The sequence below is a fragment of the Leptosomus discolor genome, chromosome 3 (assembly GCF_034619465.1).
Source record: "Leptosomus discolor isolate bLepDis1 chromosome 3, bLepDis1.hap2, whole genome shotgun sequence".
Lineage (NCBI taxonomy): Eukaryota > Metazoa > Chordata > Aves > Leptosomiformes > Leptosomidae > Leptosomus > Leptosomus discolor.
Genome location: NC_141393.1, coordinates 69305620 through 69328887, shown reverse-complemented (window position 1 = coordinate 69328887; position 23268 = coordinate 69305620). Strand labels below are relative to the sequence as shown.

The 23268-nt window shown below is 54.2% G+C and overlaps 1 protein-coding gene across 6 annotated transcripts in view; it reads right to left on the bottom strand.

Moving 5' to 3' along the window:
- Nucleotides 1-17446: 17446 nt before the first annotated feature.
- The window catches only part of CACNA1E (calcium voltage-gated channel subunit alpha1 E), a 112782-nt gene continuing 106960 nt past the window's right edge, over nucleotides 17447-23268 (bottom strand). For 3 of the 6 annotated variants that reach the window (XM_086462416.1, XM_086462418.1, XM_086462421.1), the window contains 7 exons: nucleotides 23119-23219; nucleotides 22715-22821; nucleotides 21989-22097; nucleotides 20528-20656; nucleotides 18861-19041; nucleotides 18553-18746; nucleotides 17447-17986 (listed from right to left, as the gene is read on the bottom strand). In XM_086462416.1, coding sequence (XP_086318542.1) covers nucleotides 17447-17986; nucleotides 18553-18746; nucleotides 18861-19041; nucleotides 20528-20656; nucleotides 21989-22097; nucleotides 22715-22821; nucleotides 23119-23219 — 1361 coding nt within the window. The remainder of the gene's footprint in view (nucleotides 17987-18552; nucleotides 18747-18860; nucleotides 19042-20527; nucleotides 20657-21988; nucleotides 22098-22714; nucleotides 22822-23118; nucleotides 23220-23268) is intronic. The other 3 variants (XM_086462417.1, XM_086462419.1, XM_086462420.1) reach the window with 1 other exon arrangement.

Below are 23268 nucleotides of genomic sequence, written 5' to 3'. Positions count from 1 at the left end.
GGGTGGTGACACATGGTTGGTTTAGGCTGAATAAAAAGAATTACTTAAAGCAGGGTGGGGACAGAGACCTCTTAAAGCACATCCTTCAATCCTCTGTAGGCCAAGGAGACACTGGCCAGCATGATGGACAGCAGGACCAGCTCTCAGTGGGGAGAGGACATCAGCTTCTGGTCAGTATGGAAGACCGTCCTTCCAGACACAGAGGGTCAGGTGCCACCATGGACGTATCTTTGTGTCAAAGGCCAACTATGTCTGATTCAGGTGCCAGTTCAGTCTGTCTGAACAGAAACAGCTTAAAGTGTCCTAAAAAAACCCAGGATCTGAGTATTAGTCTACTGCAGGTTGCTTTGGATTTAGTAGCCCTCGCAGCCAGCGCAGTCCCTGGAAAGGCCCAGGGTTGCTGAATATCAAGGGCGAGTCGCAGCAGAAGGAGCTGACAAACACAGCTCCTTCTTGCAGCTCTAAGAACGCTTTGGTGCGCAGCTCTGTCTGATGCAGAGGATGCCAATCTGGCACTGAATTCCTCCTTTGAAATATTCCTCTCTCAGCTCCTAAAACATCCTCCTCCCTCCCCAAAATAAACAAACAAGTTAGAAAGCTCACGAGCCTGGGAACAGGCTGCGGGCAGGAAGCTCTGCAAGATGACGGAGTTCCAGCGTCCCACGAAGGCGGGGGCTTGTGCATCCTTCTGTCTCATGGTGGTTTCCGGCCCCTTCACGTCACACCCCGCAGCTCCCGCTCCCCCCGCACTGCAGCTAGCACGGAGGTGGCACGCATGGACCCCATAGCAATGTCACGGTGGGTGCTGTCAGGATGCTGAGACAGGACTGGCACTAGGTGACCTTCAAGAGCGCCAGGGTACTGTAGGGCTGGTAGCTTGCTGGGAAGAAATGAAATCTGTGTTATTAGCTCTGAGCAAGAATGATTTACCCCCAATTCAACACCACAGTGTACCCCTGCATCCAACTGGGACAGGAAGAAGGGCTGTGTAAGCTAGGCATCGAGTCCTCACCAAACTTGAGGGAGCCAAGAAGGGGTCAGATTGATCTCAGCCTCCGTCTCCCATCATTGAAGGCAGGATCAAGGGAAGCTAAGGCTGCTTCCATCTGTGCCAAGGCAGCTGAAATGTCTCTCCCTGCCTAAAGCTTATCTGCCCTTTATAGGTCACTGCTCCCCTCCTTCCTCAAGAGCAAGGAAGCAAAGTGAAAAGCAGAGGCTTCATTACAAACAGTACTTGTTTCCATAGAGATTTGCTTAGAAAAACACACAAGACAAAGATGGAGGTGAACAAGGAAAACACAAGGGCCTGTCCTCGTGCATCACACGAGATGTCTCACCTGCCTGTGGTGTTCAGTAGCCTCCACTCTCCTGGATGGGGCTGAGTGTGGGTGCCACACAAGTGGACAAGACACCCGGCCCGTCCCCAGCGGACACAAGAGCTGGTGCCCTCTGCCACAGCAGATCTTCCGGCAGATCCTGGCATCCCTTATGGTGATGCCCCCAGCCAACCCACTCCAGAGCTCAGAGGTGAATGAGAGGAGCCTGGCTGTAAAACAGCGAGAGGATGAAAGGCAGAAATTAAATCTTCTTAAGGGAAGAGGATGAAAGTATGAGGCAGAAAGCTGCCATCCTCCCTCTGCCTGCAAGGAGCATGGGCAGGGCAAGGCCTGCCCATCTGGCAGACACAACATCCCGCCCCACCACTGCGGCACTGCCCTGCAGCACAGCAGCTGCTGGAGGAAACCTTCCTGCATCCTTACTGATGCTGAGCGATGCTCAGCCTGTGATTCACCAGCTGCGTTTGCTGTTTGGCGTGGGACAGGACAGCGCAGTCCCAACATTGCGGCTGCCTCTGCCCAGCTCTCCCATTGCAGGGTGCCTGCTGATAAGAGCCTTGCCCATCTCTTCTCATGTGCTTGACACAAACTAGGCCAAATTCATCCCTGGTACAACTCCGCTGACATCAATGGCGTTGTCAACACAGTGAGAGCTGACACTTCTGTTTAAGGTGGGAGATTAGAGAAGTTTCCTTGACCCCACAGAATCCAGGATTTTCTTGTTCTTCTCACAAATCGTGATGCCTCAGGAGGAGAGAAAAAGCATGGATGCAATTAGATTCTCTCCTATTTGCCTTTAATCAGCTCTCTGAGGAAACAGGCTGTGTAGAAAATTGTTGCAAGTACTTGATTATTTCCACAGCTTTCCAGAGTAAGGAAAGAGTTGCAAGACAGGCAAAGCAGAGGAAAAAAGTGGGAAGGGGCAGGCTTGCAGGATTCTACAGCAGTTCCTACCACCAGTAGGTGATATTGGCTCAAACTGGTAAGAAGTAGCTATGCACCTCACCAGGTGGAGGGGTGGAGATATGCTGGTCCCACGTATTTGGTAAAGTACATAAGGGGGTGCAAGCAAGGAATTAAACTGATGAGACTTAGACTGTGGTATGTTGGCCTGATAGGAAAGGCAAACAAACCCCAAGAGCATTGTCAGGGCAATGACAGTGGGGCTGGGCTCAAGGACGCTGGCACACAGCTAGCGAGGCTGGATTGCCTGGGTCAAGGGAGAAGCGTGCTCATACCAGTAAGGGGTCACAACCTTAACACTGTTTTCATCTGCACATTTGCCTCTCAAAGCAGAGATCTTTCCCCTACACATACACTGAACTTTTGAGAGATCATGGGACAACTTCAGGCCTTGAGGAGTGCCTGCTTCTTTGATGGGAAACCAAAGATGGATTTTATTGTCACACTTAGCTGCATGGAGACTCTCACACATGTACCGGGCTGATCCATGAACGAAGGTGTAACTGCCTCCCGACAGGACATCCCCAAAGAGAAGTGGCCATTTTTATGGAACAGGCATATATGAATGGCAAACAAATTCCTCAGCTAAAGAAACCCACAGATTCACAAGAAGAGAATTACAGCAGTCTCAAGAGGGACACAGGCTTTGCTGCACAGGGAGAGAGACCGTTTTGGGGCAAACGAACCTTCTCCTTGAAGAACAGCAATGACTCAGCTCCACCAGCTGGGAAAAAACAACCAGACGGAGCCAGGCATGTTCTCAGCACAGGAAAGCCTCACCAGGGAGGGGGCAGGAGGTGGCCGCCGCTCGTACCCAGCCTCTGTGAGGCACATGAAGAACAGAAGCCAAGCGTCCTGCTGCGCCTTCCAGCCAGTGGGTTAGACTTCACCTTCACAGCACCAACACTCTCCCGGCCACCCTGGAGCCCTTGATGTCACTTTGATCCCGCCGCTCCTGGCAGACAGAGCGGCAGCCGGGGTAAGCCCAACTGCTGCTAGTGCTACCCTGTGACAAGCGTGTTTGCAGGCACACACCGCCCACAGAGAGGGGAGAACAGTGGTGTATCAGCTTTTCCCAACAGGGCTAGGAAATTAAAATGCAAACAAGATTATTCAGTATTATCTTCGCTGGGCACACTGAGAAATCATCTGGTTTTTGCATTCCTGCAAAACAAGAGATGCTCTCCACTGGCAGGGCCTCACAGCTGCCTCTGCATAGCCTCTGCTTAAAAAGAAAAAAATTCATCCACCCTTGGCTCTGTCTGCAGCATCAGCGCCCAAGCCGGCACACAACAACAGATACCTGCAGAGTGATAGAGCATCGCTGCAGAAAGGGCGAGGAGAAGCTGCTCTGCATATCCCTGCAGGCTTATGATGCCCACACGAGACAGCAGCGGCACCACAGCGAGCAGACCAGAAACTCGGGCCACTTGGTCCTCCAGACAGTAGCTGGTATTCCTGGGGCAGGAGTCTGGGTAATCTATCTGTGACAGCCCTAGCACTTAGCAGTCACATGGGGAACAGCTGGAAGTGCAGTAGACCAAAGAGAAGAAGGAGCAGGTTTAATTTAAAAAACACAGATATTGTGTTCACTTGAATGGTTCAGCTAAAGTGACCAAAGCCTGGTAGGACCCACACCTGGATAAGCAGGTTGTTAGGCACAGGCTGTGATTGATGCTGTGAGTCAGCCCAGAGAGCTCCTCTTCCTGACTCAGTGCCGAAAGATCACTGCTGAAGAGCCACCGGGGTCCCTGTGGGAGAGGCTGTTGTGAGACACTGCTGCTGGAGAGATTAGAAAATGCCAGAATCTCCTTTTACAGGGAATCCTTGCCCTGCTGCTCCATGAAGTCCCCACTGGGTGAGCTCACACAGCCACTGGAGCCTCATGGAGCACCTTGAGTCATCTTTTCCAGCCGCAGCTGCGAAGCCATTGCCATGCAGCCTCTTTTTTTGACTGGGGAAGGCGCACAAACTTCAATGTGACAGAAAAGACACACGGGGCTTTTCTGACTGAGACATGTTGCATGCCATCGCTGAGATGCAGGCCCCTGTGACATCCCAGATTTGACCAACTCACAGAGCGTGGGCCAATTGCTGGGTGCACTTTGATTATCTGTGGAAAGATTTCTATATTTCATTAAAATGTCTGCAGCTATCCTTGCCCCTGGGAGCATCACACCAGCCAACACAAGGCAGGGGCAGCCAACCAGGCACGCAAACCACCAGTCTGCAGGGAGCCAGTCCTGTGCCAGGCAAGCTCAACCTGCAATGGGCAGGCAAGGCAGGTAACCACTGCCTGTATGGTGAGCGAGCAAGCTGCCCGCAAGCATCTGCTCTCACCGCAGGCACACTCTGCGCTCTCCACCGCTGAGACTTCACGTCATCAGGTAACTCACGCTTGGAGCTAGAGCCGGGATACTCAGGACTTGATAACCACCTCTATAAAGTCTCCTTCTTCTGTCGATGAAGCAATTCGTGCCTCCATAATATAGGATTTGCTTCTCCCACCCTGAGCTGCCACGTTTCAGGGAGCAAAGGCTGTCTCCTCCTGTGCGTCCAGATGGCACCACCCCCAGGAGCCCCATCTCTGCTGAGAGGCAGGCTGTTACTGCGGCACATGGCAGCAGCGAGCCTGGGGCTTCTTGATAGCATCAGAGAAGCACTGAGGGAGCTTTTGGGGCACAAGTGACAGCACCTTGCAGACATCTGCCACTGTGACCACACGAGCCTTATGCACGAGCATCACAGCTCTATGAAGGCGTGTGAAAGAGCAGCTCCCTCCTTTTATTTTCTCTAGGGGCAGTTCATCCTCACGCTGCTGGGGACTGTGTTGCTTAGGACAGGGTCTGCATGGGTCACCTCCAGCGCTGCTTCTCTCCCCCCTGCATTTTGCTTTTGCTCTCTCTTCCTTTCTACACTCGTCACCCATTTCATTTCACAGTGACATTTATTACTATGTCACAGCCTATTCAACCAGCAGCACCAAAGAAGTCCAGCCAAGCTGAGGTTTGGATTAATAGACTGAAACCCACTAAAAATTCCCAGCAGCTGGTCCAACCCCCAGTTCCCAAGCCACTGCTTGCAACCAGCACTGCTGTGCTAACACCAGGAGAGCTATTGAGTCTGCCAACTGCCCAGATTGTCCCAGCAGGTCAGTGATATAGAAACTCATGGCCATTTTGTGCACCCACTGCTGAGTATACATCAGGACCCAGGTTTCTGCCAGAGCCCTAGAAATGCAAATTAAAACACGGCTGTTCAAGGGAGATTTTGCTGTTCCCAGGCTCTAAATGGAGATGCATTTCACATCTGTCCCCACATATCACAGTGTCAGGCACAAAGCACAGGGATAGGCATGAGATAAAATTCTAGCTGCATCTTGGAAAAAGAAAAAAAAAAAAATCTATCTGTAGTTTTACCACTTGCCTCTCAGCTGTCCCCTTGGTCCTGCCATCGTCTGTCTCACGTCTCTGACTGCCAGGACCATGGTAGGGTGGTGAACATTGCCAGAGAACAACCCTGCTCAGAGTAAATCTTTTCTCTGGCAGTGCAGGGGGGCTGCTGGAGCAAATAGGGAGGAACAAAAAAGTCTCTCGTGGTGACCCTAGCAAAAAGAAGCCCTCCCTCCTCCCCACAGCGTGTCCTGGCAGGGGCCCATGGCATCGACACTGGGGTGGGGAGGTTGGTGGCTTGGCCACCAGCATTACTACATGGCCTCTCAGCTTTACGGCATCAAGACAAGACTCCGTGCTTTAGGACCAGGCCCATCCAGTCCAGGTACCTGACAGGAGTGTCACTGCCATCCTCTGTGCCTGCCTGCCTCCACATGACAAGGATGTGAACACACTTGTCTTCCTCTTCTGCAGGACCCAGCCTGTGGGTGACAGGGCTTTGTGCTGCTGTGCACACAGAAGCCCTGGTTTGGCTTTGGGCTTCTGGAGGTTCTTCTGATCTACAGAGAAACATGAATTTATGAAAAAACACAAACACTAAATAAGCTTCCTCTGCCTAAGCCCCTGCTTTATATTCAAGCTATCATGACAGCGTTTGTCAGGAACAGAGGATACAGCGTTCTCCATCTGCAACATGTCTCCTTATGGCAGTACTGGCAAAATCAACAACTTGTTCTACTCATGGCTGTGAAATTCAGCCTGGGAGGTCTGTCTAGCCCTCCTGACCCACAATTTCCCAGCTAAAATAAGTTTTTGTTGCTGGGAGAAGAGCCAGACTCCCTCCCAGCGCTGCTGGAGATTCTCCCCTGCCCCAGCCAGTTTGTGGGACAGCATCCTCCCAGCTTCACTTTGCCTGCAGTGTAGTGGTGGCATAGCCATCCCCATGCACCATGAGCCAAGGGAAGGGGCAGAATATGGAAAAGAGCTTATTTTCTGGACTAGTTTCAGCCAAGAGACAATTACAGAACATCACTTATCCACTTCCTTCACAGACTGAAACCTGACCTGTTCTCATGGCCTGTAATAACATCTCTGAGTTAATTTACTGGAGCTGTAGTCATTTGTGTCTAAAAATACGGCTTAACCGCTTTCCCTTGGTGCAGAGGCTGGCCCAAGGGATAGGTGAGAGCCCCGGTGGCAGTGGGGGCAGCAGCTCAGCCCCAACAAGCACAGCCCCAGCTGAAAGCCTCCTGATCCCCCATCAGATAACCCTTGCAAGCAGAATAAAAAGGGATTTCTACACAGGGAAACTTTAAGAAACATGATTAAAACATTCAGGCAGTGAGCGCCAGCTCCTGCCAAGACCAGATGAGCAATGCTCAACCCACTAGGAGCTGCTATTCTCAGCTCTATGATCTTGTGCCTCAGTTTCCCCACCTGTGAGCAAGACCAGACTCATGGATCATGAAAGCCTGTCCTGGCCAAAGTACAGACCCATCTCTGTAGTGACTGACTGCAGCTCCCCAGGAGAAGGGCAGGGAGAAACTCTCAGCCTCATCACTGCTATTCAAGAGGTGGCTCACAGACCACACCTGGGGACTGCAGGTCTCCACCCTGCACAGCTGGGAACGGGCATCTGATCTTGGAGCTGGCACCAGGCCCTTCGCAGACCATCTCGCGGGAAGCCTGGGGGCACACTCAGGGCCAGCAGCTCCGTCTCCAAACTGCATGAGCCTCGCGGTGGCACGGGTGCATTATCAGAAGGTGTGGGCCTGCAGCAAGTGCAAACAACAGGGTCTGGGAACAGCTAGTCCCAGCAGGAGCTGCAGGTTTTATCTGCAAATCTTCTTCTGCTATGGTCTCCTAGAGTCCGCTTGCTTTGGCTGAATATTTTGTAGGGGTCCCTTTAGCATGGGGGTGTGGTGGAGACAGGGGGTCAGAGAAGAGCAACAGCTTTACAGTCAGAGGTGATAAGTAATCATAGAACGAGTCTGTGCTGACAGTAGTTGATGTGCAGCACCCAGAGTCAGCAGCTAACCCCAGCTTTGAGTCAGCTGTCTCTGTCGCCCCTTTCCCTCAGGCAGGTGTACTCAGGGAGCACACACGAAGGAGAAGGCGGTCTAGCGAAAGCTGCCTGCTGTGGCTGAGATGGCTTCCCAGCCATTAGCTACTGTCCCCAAAGCATATCTCTAAAGCTCTTCCTAGGGCAAGGATCACTAAATATGAGAGCAATGCAGGAGAGGGGAAAATTAGCAAACGACATGAGGGTACCAAAACACTGGAACAGGCTGCCCAGAGAAGCGGTAGAAGCCCCATACCTGGAAACACTCAAGGTCAGGTTGGATAGGGATCTGAGCAACCTGATCCAGCTAAAGATGTCCCTGCTCACTGCAGGGGGATTGGACTAGATGGCCTTTAATGGTCCCTTCCAACCCAAACTATTCTATGATTTTCTGATATGATTCTATGAAATTAGGCAGGTCAGCCTCCTTTTGTCACACAGATGGTGGCGGGCTGCATCTGGGGCAGCACAAACTCTGGTGGGAATGGGCGAAAAAGCTGCAAAAGCCTTTCGACTGTGAGCTGCTTGGCCCTCCAGTGCCCAGGGAGTCTTTCCTGCTGGGATGTTCTGGGCCGCGATGCGGAGGAAGGCCAGCCTTGCTCAGAAACATCCCGTTGGGTATGTTTAAACACCCACCAGCCTCTCACAGACAGCGGGAAGAAGCCTGTTCTGTCAAGCATCAAATCTCTGTCACTAACACAGGCTGAAAACCTGCTCAAGAAGTTAATGCGGAGAAAAGAGTGGCTAAGACAAGAAGAGAGTGGTGGCACACGTGACTGATAATCCCATCTGCCTGTTTCTCTGTCAGCCGTAGGTCTTCATCCCTGCCGGCGCTGCTGAGATGTCGCAGGCGCGGAAAAGCAAGCTGGTTCTCCGCAGCACCGGTCCACTCAGATGAGGGTGGGAAGATGTCCCTCTTCCCAAAGCAGCACCAGGTGAAGCAGGGATTTGCCAATACTCATCACAGAAATGTCCCCAAGCAGCAAAGAGGAGCAGGTGGGCACGAGTGGCTTTCTCTGCCCTACTTGCACCCTCCATTGTTCTCCTTCCCTGCTACCTGACCTGCTGGAGCGTCTTCCACCCCTAAGTGATCACTGAGACTTGGGGGCAAGGGTGTTTGTCCTTACAGTGGGCTGGTCCGTCCACTGTGGGACAAGCATGGCTGGAGACACCAGGAATTTGGGGATGTGGGGACCACAGCAAAGCCCCTGTTCCAGGACTGGTGAGGATAGCCTGGGCTGTGGGTGGCAGACTGGCTGTGACCCAAGGCTGTGTCCTTGAGAGGATGTGAGGATTCACGGCCTGCCCCCTTGCCCCCCACCATCACACCCCCTCTGCTCTCACTTCTGCTGCAGAAAGCAGCTGTAGCTATTCCTGCTAGGAGGTGTAAGACAAGTCTTTGCCAAGGGGCAGGGGAGGCTTTGCTAATTCACAGCTCCTTCGCACAGCTCACGCTGGTTTCCTAATGCGCTCCTAGCTGCTAAAGGAGGTGAGACTTGCTGATACAGCACAATATCACATGCTGGAGGAAGAGGGGCTCAAGCTGGGACAGGTCCTTAAAAAGTTGTGGCTGTGTAACTGAAGCCCACCCTTTGATCAGTGAGAAAAAACTAAAAAAATTCTTGATTGCACTTTTTTTTCCCCCTAAACTAAATTAGCAGTGAAATAAGACCATCTGCAAGCCCCTGTCAACACTTCAGAGGCCAGCGGAAAGGGGCAGCTGGGAGCTGTGGCTCTGACTGGTGGTCCTGTATGCTCCATGCTTCACCCAGAGGACCCAGAGGTGTGACTCTGTGGACCAAAGCCTGTGTGTTTGCCTGGATACCATAGGATTAAACTCGGCTGGGAGGTATAGCTCTCGGATTTATTTCCTTCATTTGCTCCTCCCCTTTTTGAAAATTAAAAACCCCACATCGTTCATGATGGCCATGATGCAGATCTGTGAAAATCAATCTGAAAATCACATCATCTATGGCAGATTGCTCCATAAAGTGATTGACTGAGTCCCAGGGGAGCACGCGTGGGAGGGAGAGAGAGCCTAGCTTAGGCCTGGCTTTAGCAAATCCCTGCAATCTTAATGCTTATCCCTATTCCCTCTCCCTCACACCCCAAGTGGCACCAGTACCTCTGCCGAAGTCTGCTGGAGCATCTGCCAGGTGCGTCTCACCCGTGCCTCAGTCCCTACAGCAGCTCGCTTGTGCGCTGGACTGCTGCAGAGATGTCCAGCTCTCAGCCCTGCAGTGGCTTAGAGCCAAGGGCACCAGGTGATTTTGGCTGCACATCACCACTGCTGGGTTTTTACCCACTTGCCCAGTCTTCCCAGCACCCAACTGCCAACTGCCAGGGGTACCTGGCACCTGGAAAGTCCCACTTTGGTAAGAGGAAGATACCAGCTGGGGAAAGAAAGAAATTAATGGGTTTTGCATTAATTTAGAAGGCAGAATTGTATTGGTCTGGTTTTTTGGGTTTTTTTAATTATCTACACAGAAATAGCAAAGGCAAATAAACATCTGGCTCTTTCCTGCTCTGTGGCATTTAAGGAAGAGTTGGGGCAGTGAGTAGCGAGACAAGACAAGCCCAAGGGAGAGGCAGGGGTGAGAACAGCCCTGCCCATCCCCTTGTGTCCTGCTGCTTGTAAAGCCAAAGCTGACACAAAGCAGCTCCCAAAAACCACCTGTGAGACAGTATTTGCCAGCTCTCTCTTCCGTGGGCTGATAGCAGCCAGTTTCCAGGGCAGTCTATGGTATTTCATCTGCTTGCATGGGTCTGGCAAACACAAACAGTGCAGATGTGCAGCACCACCTCACCAAGCAACAAAGATCATCGTTGAGACATAAATAAGTGAGAAGAATGAAAAATAGAGGTGTTGAAACAGGCCGGGCTGTTCAAGCCCTCCGGGAGGGACAACCCTTGTGAGTACATCCCGTTTCCCTGGGGAGACACACTGGTGCTGGAAAGGAATAGGGGTTGCATGTGCTTGCTGCTGGAAGGGATGCTCACCCGTGGGGGGATGCTCGCCTGGGGAACCATCAGCGCTGCCAGCCTGCGAGCCAGCAATGCCACGTGGCTCCCGGCATGAGTAAGCACCAGTCCCACTTCAGAGCCCACACACATCCTTGGCACCGGGAGAGCACACTTGTAAGTACCATCGGAGGAACGAAAGGGAAGAGGGGACACAAGAACCACCCCCGGCGTTTCCTCTCTGAGCCATCAGTTGTGTCCCCAGAGAGTGCAAACCCCTGCCCGCTCAGCCTTGTATGTATGGATTTTAAATACCTCGCTGGGACTGGAAAAAAGAAGACAAAATGTTTAATTCTTTCAAGTTTCCCAGTCCACGCCTCTTGTCCCTTCCTCCCCCCAGAGGCTTGGGTTTGACTCCAGCACCCTCACATCCAAGTTTCCTTTGTTTTGCTGGAGGAGTGAGCACGGTAATCACCAGGCATTTGACCCAGAAGATGTTTGAGTGCCCAAGGACCAGAGACAGGGCTTCCCTCACAACCCCCTGGAGCTGCACAATTGCTGGCATCCTGCCTTAAAAATAATCTGGGGAGCCTTTAGGGAAGAGACAGTTCCCACAGGGTTAGAGATGCATCTAGCACCATATGCCTTCATTTGGCTTTGCAGGGGGTAGTAGGAGGAAAGCAGGGCAGACACATTAAAAACCCTAAGAAGATGAGACTTCTTCCTGGGAAGGGTCTTTTCCTGGGAAGAAGGGCAAAGTTATGGAGTGATGATTTGCAGCAGCCCTGGAAAAAGGACTGCTCATGTCCTCCAGGCACCTGGATGGAAGACAAGCAGTGCACAACACTCACTGCAATGCCAGTCCTGTGGGCAGGGACTGCTCCCACGTCCTGGTTGCCCACAAGCCACCTGGGCAGTTCCGTTGGGACATGGGGCTGGAAGGGCCCCAGAGCACTCATGGGCAAGGTGAGGGAAGCACACATGGCCAGGTTTTGGTGCTTCTGGTGGCTCTGTCCCCCGAGTCTCAGCAAGGAGGAGCAGCCCCAGCACTTTGCCAGCCACATGCCAGCAGTGTCTGTTTCTGGGGTACTTTTGTTCCCGATTTATCCCCTGTCTCCCGGAGCTATTATAAGCAGGTACAATCTGCATTGCCATTGTTATTCAGATGATGTACAGATAATTTTAACCTTTCTGTTCCATTTGTCAAGGGGCTTTTTTTAGCCTCTGCGCCTGCCAGGCAGCATGCTGGCTCTCCGACAGCAAAGGCTCCCCATTTTGCAGCACCAGCTTCCTTTGCTAGGGTGAAGGTCTGCCTTCCCTGTGTTGCTCTGGGTATCTTTTTCATGGCCCCAGATATGTTAGGGAATTTGGGGAAAGGCAGCAGAGGAGGTTAAGCACTCAGCGAGCTACATCCATCACTCATTCTGGCACCAGCCTCCCAGGCAGGGCTCCATGGAAAGTCCATCAGAGACCTGCACACTCAGTCCTGCTTTCAAAGCCTTTGGGGCAGTTCATACTTAAGACACTCACTTAAAAAATGTTAATGGAGGACTTTTGGCCCACACAGGAGGAGGTCGTCTCCTTAAACTGCTTATAGAGCCAGTACAAAGCCCTCAGCAATGAAGTCATCACCACCCTGCAGAGCCTTCCTCATACCCAGGGATGCAGACCACATTTTTGGCTATAAAATGGGAATGTGCTTCCCAGGCTGAAAAATGCTGGGCTTTGCCTCCAGCCCCTGGCTGTCACTGCATCCATTGCCTGGGCTAGTGCCCTCAAAGCTGGGCAATCTCTTGAGCCATGTCCCTGTGGAACTGTATGCTTCCTGCTGCCAACATGCTTTTTTAGCACTTCATGAGCCAAAGAACAGAAAATCAAACCTGGCAGCATTTGGGAAATAAAGGGAAAGATGCACAAAGTGAAGGCTAACATAAAGCCAGTTCCTATAGGTCATGACATTTGGGCTTGGTTCTCAGTGGCACCATGCAGAGAGGGGTGGCAGTGCATGGGAGACACACAGGGCAAGCTTGGCTCAAAATAGTCCAGATGAGCAGAGCAATTGCCTTGATCCTTCCCTGAGCTCTTGGCACAGCACCCTCCTGTCACTGGGAAAGAAAATAAAGAGTCCTGTTGAAAAGCCATAGAATATCCCCATCACCCGTGCTCAGCCTGCAGACTGCCACAGGCTGCTGACTTGCCTCTGGCTGCCGGAGAGATTTTTGTGCTTTAAGCAGCTCTGCAAAAAAGAAATATAAGACCTGACTTCAGCATCTTTGCTTGACAACTCACCCGTGAGCTTTGGACCTAGCAATGGCATCTGAATCCATTTGACATCTCTCAGGCGCAGGCGTGGAAGGATGGCCAAGCTGTTTGAATCTCCCAAAGCCCTGGAACCCAGCAGCTTTTCCAAGCCCTTGGTTTACAGGCTGGTGGTCCCTTTCATTTCTCCAGCGATACGATGACACCATGATGCTCTTGGCTTCCTCTGACCTGTTTGCTGCAGTGCTGCTGTTAATAGCTCCTCAGGTTCCTGGCCCCGGACCCCACAGTGCCCCCAGACCCGTGATGTCCCCCAACTGGTATGTCTGGAAGCAGCTAGGCACAAGCCCCAGCTCCCCCCAGGGTGACAACCCTTCCCAAACATGCTCCCTGCCTCTTTTCTTTGCAGCCCCCCCACCCTGGGTGGGGACCACAGGGGTGCTAGGGCAGCACTGGCAGGGGATGGCCCCTGTGCCTGTGCTGGGGAACACCCCATCCCTTGTGATGGGGCTGTCCAGCACAGGCTGTGTTCCACTCCCTCCCTGCCATGGGGATGTTTTGTGGGGGTCCAGCATCTCACAAGGGGTTCCCATGGCTCTGCCAGCATGGAAGCATGCCAATGAGACAGGGTCCACAGCGGTTCTTTACAACAAGGTTTTATTTTTCTTTCCTTTTGACAAAAAAACATTGAGGTTGTACATTGCTGTCAGTCAGTTTGGTTCCCCCTTTGGGTCTGAACCAGTGTATTATGTTACAACATCCTGCCCCAGTGCCTGGGGAATGAAGGCAGAGCATCTCCCACCCACCTGCCCTCGACCCCAGGAGCTGCCCTTAGGGGGGCTCTACCCTCTGAGGCCTCTATGGGGGGACATGACAAGGGTGCTGGGACAACCAGCCCTGAGGGCACAGCAGAGCTCTGTGCTCCGGTGCTGCCTCATCTCCCTACACACCCTCTGCGGACACCCCAGGAACTTTGTAGGGCTTTGAGCCCGGTCCCAGCACCAAACTGGGAACCAGTTGTATGCTACTGGTTAATTCCTGCCTGGGCAGGGACTTGTCTGGTGCAGGCAGAGGTTGAAACATGTCCTTCCCCTTTTTCATCCTCCCTTCCATGGTCAAGCACAACCAGCAGCCACTAACCGAGAGTGCAGTGGCATATCCATGGTGTCTGAGAGGTGATGGAGAGGTCCAAAAAGCCATGGATGAGATATCGTACAGCAGCAAAGTGAGTCCAGCGCCTTGAAAAGCGAGACGCAGGCTGCAACAGCACCTCAGGGCTGCTTTTCCTTCCCCCTCAGTGTAGTCTTTTCTGTGATTCTCCTGGGGGTTGTTTTTTGGTTTCAGAGACATGCTTTGGAGGTGCCACCTTGTCCCTGCAGGTCCCTGCCTGCCCTCCCGCCGTGGGAGCAGGACTGCGGCTATTGCAGGAGAGACAGGAGCAGGCCATTTTTGGGCCCCCGTGGGAAAAAAGGGGCTCTGGTTTGCTTCACACAGTTTCCGTATGTTAGTAAAACACAGGTCTTACATGCCAAAAAGCTCAGGTTCAGACGCCGCAGCCCACTGCTACATGCAGGTGCACCCTGAGGGGCTCTGCCCTGACCTGTACTGCCAGCACAGAGCATCGCTGATGACCACTCACGAGCCCCAGAATGGGGCCAAGGAAAGAAAAAAGCCCAAAGCTTAAAATCCGCATGAAACGTGCCCCTGCTTTGAGAGCATCCCTCCCTCCCTCCCTCCCTCCCACCCAACAGGCACAGACACAAAAAGCCACCTCCTCCCCTTCCCGCGGGCTGTTACTCAGAGCCCAGCGTATTGTCAGACACCTTTCTGTATTTAGAAGTAGACGATGCCAGCACCTATATTTAGAGCACATATGGCATCGCCTCCCCCAGTCCCCGTCACCACTGCATCCCTGGCCCTGGCCCCCATGTGGTCCCACGCTGCCCATCAGGCCTGGCTCCCCCAAACTCTGGCACAGGGAGCAATGCTCCAGCAGCTTCATGGCTGGAAAGGGACAGGTGTTGCCTGGAAGGGGACAGGCAATGTCCAGAAGGGGACAGGAGATACCGTGCCACCAGCCAGCGGCAGGGACCTTCCCCACAGCTGCATGGGGCACAGCTTGCCCCCAAACACCGAGATGGGAGATGCAGGAGCTGAGCCAGAGCAATGGAGAGAGCTTCCTGGGGAATTTTTGGATCTCTTGGCAGCTGTATCTGTTCAGGAAGCATGGGGCGAGCGAGTGGATCCCCCATCCACTGGCAGGGACCACAAGGCAGTAGGAGGTTTTGGGCTCATAAGCAAAACCTGCTCTTTGGGTGCACAGAGGGCAGCTTGACCATTAGAAAGAGAGGTTTTGGTCCATGACCAAGCCCAGGAGCAGGCAGCCTTCAGAGTTGGGATTTGCTTCTTGCAAAGCAGATCTCTTCCACTGGGGAAGCTCATAAAGCAATTGGGGCAGAGGCTGATCTGCACATGCAGGAACAGGGCAGTTTGTGGCCATAGTATCTTTCATTTGGGAGAAGATGGGGGTTATCCACGACCAAAGCAAAGCCTTGCCAGAGCTGCTGCTCAGCCAGCCAGAGGGGCTGGAGAACAGCACCAAGGACCCAGACCTCAACAACCCGCAGCAGAGCAAAGCCATGGGCAGGAGGAAGGGCAGGACAAGGGCTGCACTGCCTCCCCTTGCCCAGCCCAGTGGGCTGAAGGCCACGTCCCAGCTCCACACACACGGCCATGCCTGGTCCAACTACACCAACCAGACCCCCAGCCCATGGAGCAAGCCCTTCCCTGAGGCTCCAAAGGCACAGCAACCTCTGGCTCCCCAGGACCGCGCTCAGGCTGACAACGGACACAACTCACAGCAGAAACATGCCAGCGATCACCAGGGTGAGCCACCCATCACCACAAGGCCACCAGCATCTCCCCAGGCTGGCAGGCAAAGCATCCCACACACAGCTGAGCGGGTGTGCGGATCATTAGAGCTGACAGCACACAATTACCAGATTAATTAATGACCACTGCTGGAAGGTGGCCCTTGCACTGCATTTTCAGTTATCTGCAGAAGGCGCAAGCCGCCCTGCTCACCCCCTGGACCACACTCCTCTCCCAAAGCTCTGCTGGCTCTTGGACATCCACCTGCCCCTACACCAGGGCCATGGGGTTCGCAGACCCAGCCACCCCCAAGGCACCCCCCCACCAGGCAGGGGAGGTGCCGAAGGTGAGGTCCTCTGCTGGGAGGACAGATCTTAGGGTACCACCACACACGCACATCTTCTCTCCCTTGAGGATGCAGGAATCTTCTTTTCCTGGGAAAACACAGCAAAGAGGCCTCAGAGGTTTGCCATCACCCCCTCGGCACCGCTGGTGCCAAGTGAGCTGTACCCCCAGGGACAGGACCATCCTCATCCCTTGGGTATCCCACTCCCACAGGCACCACATGGCACAGCCGGCAGCAGAGCTGCCCAAAATCCCCTCACCATGGCCACCTCTAATGGAGAAAATGCAATTCCCACCACTGGAAACATCTGGGATGGGGCAAGGGAAGTGGGGTGACGTTCCCAATGCTCTGCTACAGTGACAGGTGCGCAGCAGCCCCCCAGGGAGGCTTGGTCTTGCCCCTGACAAACAGGGTGCAGGCAGTAAAAACCCCAAGGGGCTCCCCAGCATCGTCAGATGACTAAAACAAATCCATGTATGTGTATATCTTTATATATACAGCATATAAATATATATACACACACATACCGTATATACACACACAGGCACACCTAGAGTTCTCTGTATATAAATAAATATATGTCAGTGGGAGACAGGATACATTCAGCAGCGCTAAGCCCCCCCACTCTGTTCCCGCCTGCCCCAGTACAGACCAGCTGGCATCGGTTTTGCCCCCCTGGCAGGCAGAACCGCTCCAGTGTTCCTGGTGCACCCCTACCCCTCAGCCCCCACACTCCGCCATCACACCTCGCCCCTTTTCTGGGCTGGATGAGACCCTCGGGGAGGGAAATTCAAAGCCACAGCAGCACGAGCCCGAGCGACAGAGCAAAGGGGCACCCTGGTACCCCGTTGCTGGGACTCTCCAGCCTTGGGGAGCAGAAGACTGTCAAGACGAGCCTTCCCGGGGATCCTGCTCGGGGCAGGGAGCGAGGCTGCGGCCAGGGGGTCTCTCACTTGCCCCCCAGAGCGCACGCCCAGCTGGGCTGCCCCGCCACCCTTCAAATGCTTCTCTGTGCAGAAAAAAAAAGTGATAGTAATAAATGAAAGTCAACAGATTTTAATTTTTTTTTTGCACAAAGACTTTTTTTTCCTTTTTTTCTTTTTTCCCCTCCATTCCGGTCGTTTTGGTTTTCTCCTTTTCCCCTGCATTTGGTTTTGGTTTTGTTTCATTCCCAGGCGTGGCGAAGAGCATGCATTGGAGAGGGGCAGGGCGGCGGCGGGGCGGTGGGGAGCTGAGGCGGGGCGGGGGGCAGCTTCTAGCACTTGTCGTCTTCCTCGGTGTCACTGAGCACGTCGATGCTGGCCCCGCACATCATGCCCTGCCCTGCCCCTCGCCTCCGCCGCCGGTAGTGCCCGTTGGGCATCTGCCAGCTGTGCCGCAGCGGTGGGGCCGAGCCGATGGTGTTGGAGCGGCCGAGGCTGGTGGCGACGGCCGCCTCGAAGGTGAGCGTCTCCTCCTCACCGCAGTCTGAGGCATGTGAGTCGTCGTGCAGGGCCAGGTAGGGCTCCGAGATGTACCGTTGCGGCGTGGACTGTCGGCTCTGCTTCCCCGCCGGGGAGCTGGAAGACTCGGTCAGGCCAGCAGCGTTGGGCTCCAGGGTGGAGGAGAGGAGCGGGGAGCCCCCCTCGCTCTCCTCGGCAGGTGGCGAGGAGTCTCCGGCGTGCCGCAGCATGGAGGCATAGGAGAGGAGGGGACGCGGTTTGGGGGGCACTGGTGGGAGCTGGCGGCGGCCTCTCCGGGGTGTGCTGGTGTCCGAGATGGAGGGGATGGAGCTTTCGCTCAGGGAGCCCGTTCCCTGCAACACACCAGGACATGCTGGGGAATACAGGTGCAATGGGCAGTTCCATGCACCCACGACCGCCCCCCCAAGCCTGGGCTCCCCGGAGCATCCTCCTGCTTGGATAGGGCCCCACTGCACCCTCATCTGCCACATCCCTGCCTCAGCATCTGCTCCACAGACAATGATGATGTCTGCCCTTGGTGGTCAAAAGTAAAATGCACCTGCAAATGCACTGCAGGAAGACCTAACAGCTCACCAGCTGCTGGTCTGTACAGGCAGCATCTCTGTGGGCTTCAAGCATTCTCAAGCACTGGCATCTCCAGTGTAGCTGGGACACCTCAAACTTGGCAGGGAGTGGATGCCACAGTGGCGAGAGGATCAGTGTGGAGATGCACCCCTCTACCCAAATGCTCTGCAGAGAGCCTGATAGCCCCAACCTGCTCAGCTCACAGGGGACTCAGAGACACCGTAGCGAAGAGAGGTGGTACAGAGCTCCCAGAGGTGGGGCTTATCTTCCTGGTTTTGGCAAAGAGCTTTTTCTATACCTCTCTTTTTGCTTAGGAAGGGGTTTTGTCACCCACCTGCCTGTTGGGTGTCTGTGACCTGCCCTCGCTGGGTGACCGGGACTCGCGCCGCCGCTCTGGTGACTCGTCGTGTGCCTGGGGACTCCTCTCCTCAGAGTTGCAGCGGGAGATATCGGGGGACAGCAAGTGCTTGCGCTCTTTGGATCGTCCCCGCTCCCTGCCGCCCGAGCGATGCCCGTCGGACCGGTGGCCTGCAGGACATCCCTGTCAGTCCCCACCATCCTCTCCCCAGGAATGGGGGATGCTCAGTTGGGGTTGTTTTTTTTTGGCATTGGTGTGGGATGGAGTCGCTCGCCCTTCCTCACCTGAGTCGGCATTGAGACGCCGGGCAGAGAGCTGGAGTGAGGAGTGGTAGCTGCGCCGGCGGGACTTGTAGGTATTGTCACTGCTGCGCTCCATGGAGAACTCGTCCAACCAGGAGCTGTTGGTGCGCTTGTCCCGGATAGTGGAAAACGATCGCCGCATCGAGCTGGTGTCTGTCACCACCTGCAAGCAACCCCGGCCAGCCGGGGAGGGGGTTAGCGCCGGGCAGGGCTGGGGCGGACCGGTGGTCAAGTATTTACCAGTTCACCCGCCATCACTGGCACACCAGCCTCCGGGATGGGGACATTCAGGGTGGGGGTGCAGCCAGCCTGAGCACAGACCCCCGAGACAATCTCTGCACAAATCTGGGGTTGGAAGAGAGTGGGGTTTAGCTTTTGTGTTTGTGAGCTCCCCTGGCCCAGCTGGCTGGGAACTGTGCTCAGCAAGCAAAGCCGGTGACTGTGATTCAAGCCAAGGCGCTGTGTGTTGGGGGAAGAGCAGCAGTGTCCTGCCCCAGGCGTGGGGACACAGCGGGTACCAGGCCATTGCCCCCCAGGTTGTCTCAGCATCCCTCCCCACCTTGGAAACAAGACTGCACGGAGCAAACAGAGACATCGAACAAGAAATCATTGAGAGAGGGGGAATCCTCCAGTGCCCCTCGCTTGGTGGTTATTTTCCTGGCTGCTGACACTTTTTCAGTGGCAGCACTGGTTCTCTTTGGTCCTCCTTTATTCCCACATCCCCTTCTCCTGCACTCATTCCATTTCTCTCCACTCATGCTGTTGTTTTACCATCGCTCTCCTTTGCTTTCTCCTTTCCATGCTTCTCCTTTCTACCTTATCCCCTCCTTCTAGCTTGTGTTCTCACATGTTTTGTGGAAAACATCATCTCCTTCTATATCTTCCTTTGCTTTATTCTAGCAGCTTTTTGCCTCTGCAGTCTTGGGCCAGTCTCCCTGTCTTCTCTTCTTGCGCTGTACCCTTTCTGCCCCCATCCCCTCCTTCTGATCATCTCCCCTGCTCCCAAATGGTCAATAAAGCCCACAAGGCAAAGCCTCCCTTCCTCTTCGCACCCACCAAAGTGCCATGACATGTCACACCAGCACTGACACCAGGACCTCTGTAAGAAAGCAGACCCAGAGACTTCACACCAAAACTAAACCCCATAAGAGCATCTGTGTCTCGGTGCAGGCTGAGTACAAGACAGAACAACAGAGAAACTGGGCAGACAAACGAGAAGGTGAGATGTGGCCTGGGTTTCCCTAGACAGACGGAAAAGTGTGTGCATTGCGGGACAATGGAAAAGGAATGAAAAATCTGACAGCCAGGCTGGGATTCCTTGAACCTCCGCCAGCACCCACGGCTCGAGGAAAGGAGGAGTGTCCCACTATGGGAAGGACACTCGCAACCTCCCAGAGTGGCCCTGCTCCACCGTGGACCTCCCACATGAGCCAGGAGATTGATTCCCCTGGCTGCTCTCTGCTGCCAGCGTCCCCCCAGCAGCTCTCCTACTTGTGCAGTACCCCAAAGATGCGGGGATATGCTCTGATACTGGGGCGCTTGGGAAGCCTTGGGGCTTGTGGGAGTTGCTGAGCACGGAGAGAAGCCCCAGCGTTACCTCGTTGGCTTTGCTTGGACCCGGCACCCGTGGGGGCTTTGCTTGGTTTTACCTGGGGATCCACAGTGAGACGAGGCATGGAGGAGGCCCTCCCAGAGACAGCGTGGTCCTGAGTGTCCACAGGAAGGTAGCTGCCACGGTTAGAGGGCTGCACTCTTTGAAACTCCCTAACCTCTGGCTCCTGGAAATAAACACACAGCCAAGCTCTTGGGATGCGGTTGGAGCAGGATAGCGCGCTGCTTCTGCCCCATTTGCAGGGGACAGCCCTGCTTGCTCAACCGGGGGCAGAATTTAAGTGGGCCAAAAAGGGAGTCTAAGACATATCATCTAACACGTTGCCACTGAAAAATAATTTCTGATCCACAACCCACTGCAGATGAGCCTAGATGTGATGCTTCAGGCTTGCCTGATGGCAAATTCATCTTCAGTGACAGTGGAAACCCTGCCTGGACCTGGTGACACCCTGGCTGCCTGGGCTTTAACTCCTCCTTTCACCAGAAGGGGACAAACACGGGATTTTCTCTCTGATCCTGCTTTAAAGGCTTTCTGGCCACATCCCCGTTAAAACAAAGCATGCTACCTGTGGCACCTTTGTGCTTCGGTTAATTCCCAGTTTAGGGGAGTCTCTTGTACAGGACTTGGTGTCAAGGAGATGGGCAGGGAGTGACCCTGGAGATCTGCCAGAAGGTGACTTTATGGGGGGTAGGGAGTCTCATCTGCCATCTCCCCGCTGGGAGGACAGTGGCATCAGGTTGGCCGGGGCAGGGGATGCCTGCCTGCACAGTACACAGCTCACACAGAGTGCTACAGACCCCAGGGACACGGACCGGGCTGGAGATGCACAGTGGCACAACACTGCATCCAACAAGCGTCGGGGTGGTGCACGAATGCACACACACAGACACGGCGAGATATATATAGATATGTATATATATATATATACACACACACAGACAGACACTGCTGCTGCCGGCCGGCATGTGTGTGAGGCCGGAGGGGTGTGCTCCCATTGGAGACAGTTTGACAGCTCGGTTTGAGATTGGGGACACCAGCACTGACAACAAAATGAACATGAATCCGAAAACATCAGATACCATTACTCAGCACGGGGTAACCCACTGAAATGAGGCTCAGTGGAAAATAGAGCAGCCTGTGAAGAGAAGGATATTTTACAGCAGGACATCAGACCCTGGTCACAGCTCTTGCCCCAAAAACATTTGCCGCTGCCGGGCCCCACTGGCCAGGGCTGGTCCAGGGGTGGCTGTGTCGCCAGTGCCAGTGTCCAGAGAGTGGTGAGGGGCCACAGCCCCAACTGGAGGACAGCCAGGGACATTTAACCCCTGCTTCAGATCCACACATGACCCAGCAGCTGCTACCCCTTCACTGTGCTTGCTGCCATGGGGGCAGGGAGCAGCATCTCACCATCATGCTGGCAGCCCCACACCTCCCCATGCCCACCACATCCTCCCTGGGACTTGCAGGAGAGCACCCGCCAGGCAGTGTGTGACTTTACCAGAGACTGGTGCTCCTGGAACTGCCCGTGGGCCGGATCCATGCACGCCAGCTGGAAGATCTCCTGTGGCGAGAGAGGGCTCAGCGAGGGGAACCCACTTCGGCCGCTCCTGCAAAGACAGTCCAGCTTCAGGGAGGCCACAAGATGGGTCCTGCCATTGCTAGACATTGCATCTCCAGTGGCTCAGACTGGGGAAACCCTGTGCTTGCCCCCAGGCTGTTGAGATCCCTATGACAAACAGCATGTTCATTGGAGAGCTGAAGCGGTGCCCAGGCAGGTGAGGACACCAGTGACCCAGGTCCCATGACAGCACAGTGCCAGTAACTCCCACCATCTCATTCCCACCAGCCAGGGTGCTGGGATCCCCCACTGACCCTGCACCACTCAGGGACCCACTGCTCAACTGCTCTCGAGGTTCAGGTCCCTCCCAGACCCTCCTAGGTGAGAGTTTGAACTTTGTGCCAGGATGGTCCTGCAAGAAAAGCATCCATGCAGACACCTGGAAATCCCCCTTGGCCACCTTCACTGCTGTTGGTGATGCTGACGCACACTAGCTACCTGGGATCCTGCAAAAGCTCTGTGCCGGGAGCTTTCTGCCCTGGACTGAGTTTCCCCTGCTCTTGGCAGATATTTAACACTCTTTGCATCCCAGTGCCAGCTCCAGAAGACAAAACAAGGGCTGCAGGAACAGAAAAGTACCTCCCTTCTTCTCAGGACAATACTCACAGACCCGAGAGTGTGTCTTGCTGGAGGTAAGGCAGAGCCTTCGCGTTTGAGATGATTTCCTGTGGCAAGGAGGACGGCTCCATGCGCTGGAACATGGGGGCGTTTTTCTGTATTGAGGAAAGGAAGAAGCTGAGCCTGTAGGAAATGCAGATGAACATCCAGTGCTTCACCAACCAAGTCCCCACCACTTGGGAAGGTGACAGCATGCTCATGTTCACTGTTAGGAACTGAGGATGCACATATGTGTGCCTTGTAGTCACCAAAGCCCAACCTGTACCACCATCCTCATCCCTCAGCTGCATCCCATGCAACTGGCTGCGTGTTTGGTTGGGACATGGTAGGAAGCAGTGAGGGTGCTCTGAACATCCCTGTCCTGCCCACCGCATGCCCTCGTTGAGCCTCACCTGCTCCTCCAGCTGCTGCCTCTGCTTCTTTGCTTTGCTCTGCTTGTAGTAATCCATGATCATCATGGCTGCATATATTTTGCCAACAGTCAGGTCAGAGTCTGAGAGCATAAGAGGGGAAGGAAGGTGGGGGACACTTTTGTCTTAGCA